At 49.1% G+C, this 7,992-nt stretch overlaps 1 protein-coding gene across 2 annotated transcripts in view; it reads right to left on the reverse strand.

The window, feature by feature from the left end:
- The window catches only part of NPR3 (natriuretic peptide receptor 3), a 47,973-nt gene extending 40,934 nt beyond the window's left edge, over positions 1–7,039 (reverse strand). Inside the window, exons 1-2 of one of the 2 annotated variants that reach the window (XM_021380467.1) lie at positions 6,101–7,039; positions 597–719 (exon numbers count right to left, since the gene is read on the reverse strand). In XM_021380467.1, the coding sequence (XP_021236142.1) occupies positions 597–719; positions 6,101–6,815 (838 nt within the window). In that variant the 5' untranslated portion in view covers positions 6,816–7,039. The remainder of the gene's footprint in view (positions 1–596; positions 720–6,100) is intronic. The other variant, XM_021380468.1, reaches the window with a different exon arrangement.

Below are 7,992 nucleotides of genomic sequence, written 5' to 3' on the forward strand. Positions count from 1 at the left end.
TCTGGCAATCATCTTGGGGATGGCACAAGCAACTTAGTGCTGAAAATGCACACTGCAGTGTGGGTTGCCAACATTTGGCTGCTAATGTGTCTTTTTGGTGTTGTCTCCCCTAAAAATAACCAAATAAATAATGCCTGTAGCATATTTCATAGAATTACAGAAAGGCTTGGGTTTTGAAAGGATGGTAATGACCATCTAGTTCTGAATCCCTCTTGAGGGAAAGGACACCAGGCTACCCAAAGCCTCATCCAACCCAGCCTTGAATATCTCCAGGGATGGGGCATTTACAGCTTCTCTGGACAGCCTGTGCCAGGGCCTTATGATCCTCTGGGTAAAGAATTTCTTCCCCATGTCTTATCTAAATCTACTTTCTTTTAGTTTAAAACCATTCTTTAGTATCCTATAATCCATTCAGTTGCAATTCCTGTGATGCCATAGCCTCACAGTAGAAGGTAGAAGGTAGAAGTAGAAGTAGAAGGTAACTGCAAAGACAAGGAGAAATGGTGGTGTACCGCGCATTTTGAGACTAACAAATCTAAAAATATTACCAGGCTTACAAAAGACTTTGCAATATACTTGGGCAGGAAAAACATTACCATATGATGAGCTGTTGAAGAGTTCAATATTGAAGAAAGCATAGTCCCCATTGGTCATTCCTTGTCGATGAGCAGCTAACATGATGTTCCTGATTGTGTCACCGCTGGCACACATGATTACAACTGGTGAAAGGAAACAGAAAACACAGATAAGAAAGAGTTCAAGAACTTTATGGAACAGATTCTTTAGCATGAATGCTGCCAGAGACAGTGACCTGAGCTGTCCTCCCAGTGTTGCAACAAACATGACAACACAAAGAGCAAACAAAGTAAATTACCCCAACTGCTGACAGAGGACAGCCATCAAACACAGAGTGACTTTTTACTCGCATCTCCTCTGAAAATAATTAAGTAGAGCCATACATGATCTAATTTTCTTAATCCTGAAGCATAAGTTCTGGCTTCAAATTTCTTGAACTGTATATATCTGTAGAGTTGATTGCAACCATGAGCCTTAGTTATTAATTCAAAGTGCGCATAAGACAATCTGAAGATTAAGTAAGACACAATGACATTATCATTTCAATTCTATTCAGTTGTTTGGTGTGCCTACACTCATGCTATCTAAAATTTAGGTATCTAGTCTAGAATTTGTTGCTATACGATAACGGTAGAGAGGCAACATCTCTGCAGCTGTTTCACTCCATCTTTTGACAGCTACCAGGGACTGTGGCACAAATCTGCCCAAGACACAACTTAATCTTCAACAACTACGTGATAATCCTAGTCAACCACCTTTGATGGGACACTTAACGTTCCTGTTAAACGAGTGCGATTTTTAGGCTCTGAAGACTAAATGTGGATATGAGATTAAATGCCACAAAGCCTCATTTATGATGGACTAAAAGCTAAACAGGGCCTTTGGTGCCTACAAGCACCAACAAGTGTGCTCCATGCAAGAACTGTACCACTGTGACAACCCAGTGGGATGAGAGCTGTGACAAACCTCTGGGATAACACCCATCACCATCGACCCTCAGACCTGCACCCCAGCTCTCTTTCTGCCTGGCAGGGGCCAGGAACAGAGACAGCACGTGGAGTTATTGAATACTCAAACAGCTGCCATCGATCTTCAGCAGTAAAAAAAGACCTTCACGCAACTCTGCCTAGAACCAGAGCGTACAAGCCAAATCCACAGTGTCCCACCCTGAAAGATTTCGCAGCAGGGGCTCGGGAAGTAGAAGCAGAGATCTGATGTCCATCCAGCCCAGCACTGTCCAACAACCTCCACTCCAGTGGGCTGGTCTGTCCTAGGTCCCTCCACACATTAATGTTTAAGCCACTGATGTCATCTATTGGATATAAGGAAAAACTCTTTTAGAGTGAGGGTGGTGAGGCACTGGATGGCCAAGAGATGTGGTGGATGCCCCATCCCTGAAGACTTTCAAGGTGAGGCTGGATAAGGCCTTGGGCAACCTGATCTAGCTGTGCATGACCCTTTTCATAGCAGGGGAGTAGGACTAGATGACCGTTAAAGGTCCCTTCCAACTCTAAGGATTCTATGATTCTGTATCTCTAATGTACTTTTCTCTTTAGAGAAACAGTGATGACTGAGAAGTCACTTGGTCAGGAGAAACAATGCTCCTTGCCACTCCATCCCCCTGCAGGTAGAAAGCAGGAAGTCAGCAACTGGGAGAAAAACATCTTTTGCACTAAGCACATTACAACATAAGCTTTTGCATGCATTTACAGGACTACCAGTATGAAGTTACTGACAAGAGAGTGCTGCAAAGTGTTTTGTCATTGCGTGCATTGTGGCTACATCCTATATTAAGATTGAAAGATGTTAGGATGACTACACGCATGTTTCCAAGACTGCTGTCAGGCATGGCAGGGCTCAAAAACTGCAATAATGAACGTAAATATTTTCACTCCCATGACAAATCTGAATCAGAATCATGCTCAGCTTTTCTGGTTATAAGAGTTTGCTATTGTAAGAAGTTAAGACTTGGCCTATTTGGTCTTTTTACTCAGACAGTGAATCTTCTCTCTCCACTTTTCTGGTTGGATACCACCACAGGCATAAAGTTTCAGAAGCGCCACTGGGGTGAATCACGTTTGGTATATTCCCACACTTCAGGAGAGCAACACCATGCACAGTTCTGTCCTACTGATCACAGCCGAGTAACGTAACAATTTCCAGAGCAGCAGAGCAAGGCATATTTCATGACTATTGTGAGCTATATTAGCATGAAGTAAAAGAAGAAAGAATTTCTTGCAGTGAAATTTGGACCAAATGTTTTCCAGACGCACATCAGGAACAAATTTGTCTCGCTGTTCCTAATTTCAGGATAGGTGAGAGATTTCCTTTTGTAATGTTTCCTTGCTGCTCTCCCAACTCTCCCCTGCCTTTGCCCATGTAATTCACATCTATCGTAGAACTGTAACTTGTAGATGGAAACAAAGAGATTTCCATATCACCACTGAAAGATTTTGAGCAGGTGGAATAATAAAAAAAAAAAAGCAGGAGGGAAAAAGGACTACTTTAAACTATGTGAAGTCATACTTTGTAAACCCTAAAAGAATGTAAAAGAAGTGATATTAACAATTTGGATGTAATTTTTAACCCAGCAGGAGAACAAAGATAACATATTTCAAGATTTTGAGGCAAATAAGCTATGGGCAAGTCTCACAATCTTCCAAAAATGTAAATTAAGCTTATTTAATCGGCTTCTGTACCTTACTATTGTACATACACAAATATGCACGTGCACACAGATACAGTGCTCTCCCTCCAGGACAATACACACAGAAGATAGTAATTCTAATACTAATATTCTGTATTTATTGGCTAATCCTGCAAATACTTAGTTTAATTCCAGTTAAAGGAGTGCTCTCTTTGCCAAGCACTTACCTCAGACTATGGGCTTATCTAGAACATGTCTAAGCACAGTATTGTGTTCTTGACTATTGTGGCTAACCTGAGCCTACAATACCAGCTCAGTGAACTGAGCCTACAAGACAGTTTTAACTGTTAATTCAATAAAGACAAGTAGTTAACTTTTATAATTGCAAGAAAATCACGATGAAAAAATACATCTCCAAATCTTTTGAAGTGGCTCTGGAGCATGGGCTGACCAAGACAAGTTGGTGGCCAAGTGTGCCTCTGGGCTCACAAGAATCCAATACCAGCAACCAGACAGCTGCAACCTAACACATGGGACCTGCCCTAGCAGTAAGGAGAAGGGCCTGGGTCTCCATGGGCCAGCTGGGGACAGCTTCTTTCTCAACCCTGGGAGGGTCTGGGAGCACATATCTGTACTGGCTTAACAACTGCTCAGAAAAGCCCCATCATTCAAGTTACAATCACCACCAGCAGTGACCTCCAAGATGGGAGAGAATGCTGGGTAAGAGCACAGGATGGCATCACAATTGGTGTGATAGTGGAGCCCTTAAAACCTAAACAAAAATGACATGCTTTGGACAGTGTCACACCATCCACCAGTCCTGCTACACTGCAGAGTGACCTCTTAGGAGTTCCAAGAAGAAATGAAGACCTAACCCAGTAAGCCAAGGCACACAGTGTATCTTTCACAAGATATACAACTTTTGAAGTGTCAAGACAGCCTGGAAAATGCGGTAAGCAGCAGGACCACCCCTCAGACCCAAAGGAACGTGCAAGGCAAGCTGTGCTGTCAGTCCTTGAAGACAGGAGTGCACAAGCAGAGGCAGAAAGGCCTCAGTTGCTGCATCCCTCGGTAGCAGCACAGACTAGAAAACAAATTATGAGGCGATATGGAGGGACCCCTCTCCCCCAACACAGCACAAAGGTGTAGAGAAGGAGCACAGAGGGCTGCACTGATTCAGTCTTTTGCAAATTACAGAATAAGGCTACATCAGAAGTCTCAGTTCAACAAAGTACTGAAGTCTGAGCTGAAATTAAGCCACTCTTCCTTGACTGTAAAGATGGTTCAAACAGTGGGTTTGCCCTTAGCCATCAGTCACACCCCCACAGCACATTCAGGCATCCTGAGCTCCCTCTGGCTAAGGGCAAACACTTGTTTTCTCCTGTCATAGTCACACTGTTATGCTAGGAAAGCCAAACATACGCCCAAGTTAGGCTGATTAAAAGAAAAAAGGCACCTTTCCACACATAGCTGTTACCTCTAGCACTCACACGTTTCTTTCCCTCCATTCAGTGTATTTCCCTGAATGGCATTTCCTAGGACAAATCAATTTCAAGCACCTGCTCCAGCATTTCTACAAAGAAGAGTTAAAGCTCCATGTACCCCTAGATCTCAGCTACCTCCTATACAGCATCCCAAGTGCACTGAAGACTTCACAGCAGGGTAACCACTCCACTAACACCAGGCTGCTAAGTCAAAGCCCTGCAGCATGCAGCGTGGTAACACGAGCTGAGCCAGTCACAGCACCATCCTTATCTGCTCAGTTTTGATACTGTTTTAACATTATGCAAATGGAGATGTAAATATAGCACAAAGTATTTTTTTATATCTATGCTTCTACTGGAAAAACAGCTGAGGACTTTCTTTAGCTTGATCCAGCAGTCCTGGAAGACGCCTCTTTTATTTTAGCAATAGCTTACTGTGGATATATATGTCTAGTAAAAGCCTCTAACTGAAGATCCCATTCGGATGAGCCCTTGTATCCACACAGTGCTCGATAAGGTCTCACCTTAAAATACACTTAACTACAAACTTGTACATCCTGAAGTACTTCAAGCTTTTCACTACTTCATGATGCCAAGGCAGCTCAGCCAGCTCACGGGTGACTTTCCAGCATGCTTTACAAGCCATTTATCTGCACACGTTTTGGTAACAGCTGGTGGCAATATAACTGCACACACTCACAGGTTGAGCATTCACACGTGCCTCAAAATGACCACTAATGCCAAATGAATTTTTTATTTATGAGCTTCTCCACAGGGCTTCTAGCAGAGGGAGAGGGAAAAGGACCCCCATGGCAGGACACAGCGGGGTGAAGAAAAAGCTACCTTTGCTCAGCCTTTCAACTTGCACAGAGATGGTTAAAAAAAATCTCAAAGAACAAGCAACAGATTCACTGCTCTGCATCCATGAGCAGATGGGGGCAATTTCAGCTGTGGACAAGCGCAGACCACCAGCAGAAAGCCACTTTCTTCCTGTGCCATACCACCATCTCAGTGCAGTCCCAAGGGCAGTCCACGCTCCCTGATGCAGGAGCTGAAGCCCTAAGGAACTTCCTCAGGCAAAGCTCTGCTCAGGGCAGTCCCAGTCTGATGGGAGCTGCTGCACACCTGGCCCAGGGATGCTGACGCGGTCCTTTTCCCATTGGTGCGTGGCTCACCAATCCCAGAGGACATCCCTACCCGAGTTTCTGCTCCAAGCATCTCACCTCCAGCCCTGCTCCCCACCAAACACGTGAGCGAGGCGTTGGGCAGCCCCATGGCTCCGTCACAGAATCACTACGGTTGGAAAAGACCTCTTAGATCACCCAGTCCAACCGCCAACCCATCACCAGCATGCCCACTAAACCACATCCCGCCCCGCACGGCTGCCACTCACCCCTCTCGCCAGCCTGCAGGGCGCGAACGACATCGTCGATGTCGAGGTGGCGGCTGGTCTCGTCGAAGCTGTGCACAGCCATGTGGAAGGCCTCATCCTGGAAGACCATATGGACGCCTTCCATGGCGAAGTAGCAGCTGCGCTCGGGGTTGCTGTCGCTGTAGAGCAGCGTGGCGCGGCTCCACTGGTGGTGACGGAAAAGGGCCAGCAGCATCTCGCCCATCTTGGCGTAGGCGGGGGCCACGCGCGTGAGGTGAGAGTACTCGCCGCCCTTGGCCCCGAAGCCGGCGGCCAGCGCCCCCGCCGACAGCATGGGCACGTCCCAGTGCGCAGCCAGCCGCGCCACCGGCGCCGCCGCGTACTCGCAGACGGGCCCCAGCAGCAGGTCGGGCCGTTGGCGCTGCAGGGCCACCATGTCCACCAGGCTGAAGAGGGCGCGGTTGCCGCACGCCGAGTCCTCGTAGGTGAGCTGGAAGGCGTAGCCGGGCGGCAGGCCGGAGCCGCTCTCCCGCAGGCTCCGCACCGCGTACTCGATGGCCGGCCGCACCCGCCCCAGCGAGAAGAGGTAGGCGTCGTCCTGCGGCAACAGCACCAGCACCCGGATCAGCTTCTCCTCCTCCTCCACCGCCGCCGCCTCCGCGCCCGCGGGGCCGCCGCCCAGCGCCGCCCGCGCCGCCAGCACGCAGCAGAGGCTGCCGAGCAGCCAGGGCGGCATCGCGCCCGCCCCCCCAGCAGACCCCAACTCCGGCAAAGTTCGCGCTGCCCCCTCTGCCCGCCCTCCCGCTCTCAATTGTTCGGTCGTGCTTTATTGCTCAGGTGTTTGGCCAAACGAACAACCTGCCCTAGCCTGCGGGTTACGGACGGCGCATCTCGGCTTAGCTCGGAATGCTTTGGGTTTGCCTTTCTCCCTCGGTCCCCCCTCCCGCCCCCCCCGCGGGGCTGGCGGCACGCTCCCTCCCCGCTTAAGTAACGCGGGAGCGGCGGCGGCTTCTCCGCACGCCCGGCGCCGCGCCGCCGGGTTTGTGCGCAGGGAGGAGCCGGCTCCGCCGCTCCCGCCCGCCCCCGCCCTCCGGCGGCCCCCCCGCGCCCCACACCTCGCCCACGGGCCGGGCCGCGGGGAGCTGCAGCGTGGGGCTGAGCGCCGAGCACCAGGGGAATGGCAAAGGTGTCTGCTCCGGCAGCCGGGGCTGGGAAATAAAGGATCCCGCTGCGCTTTAATTCTTTTCGGTTGTGCGAGGGTTTGAGCCCCCCGTGGGTTGGGAGTGGGGCACGGTTCGGTGCTGGGGGATGTGCGGAGATGGGAGGAGTGCAGCGCGGGCGCTGGGGGTGCAGGCAGCACCCCAAAGCGGGGTGAGCTGCGCAGGGCTCGCACCTCCTCGCCCTGAAAGATGCCCGTGTCATCAAAGCCCCACAGGGTGCCAACGCTGTAATCCACTGGAGTCTTTCTGAGACCCCTGTACCGCTGGAGTGCCCAGGCATGGTTTTCTGTCCCTTCCCACCCACGGTGGCTCTGATGCACGATTTCATGCCGCAAGGAGTTGAGATTTCCCCAATGAAGAGAAGACAAGTGTTGCGCTTAGATTATTTTCTTGGGGGGAAAAAAAAGAAAACCTACTTTTAAAATTCTCTTAACGGAACCACCTGATTAGAGCATGTTAAATGCACCCCTGTGCACCTCTCTTTGCTGCTCATAAAGCTGCTACACTTAATGCTTTGTTACAGTCCATTTGAAATGGACACTACTGTTTTGGAATAAGGAACAGTGTCAGTGTGAAACATGCCGAATGTTTTGTGAGGGAGGCTTTTGGATGCGATGCTTTTCAATAGCAAAATCCTGAAGGATGTCTTTCTGTGGATTTTTCTATGTATGCATCCTCAAACCCAGAGCAGGG

Source organism: Numida meleagris, chromosome Z, assembly GCF_002078875.1.
Source record: "Numida meleagris isolate 19003 breed g44 Domestic line chromosome Z, NumMel1.0, whole genome shotgun sequence".
In the NCBI taxonomy this organism is placed as follows: Eukaryota; Metazoa; Chordata; class Aves; order Galliformes; family Numididae; genus Numida; species Numida meleagris.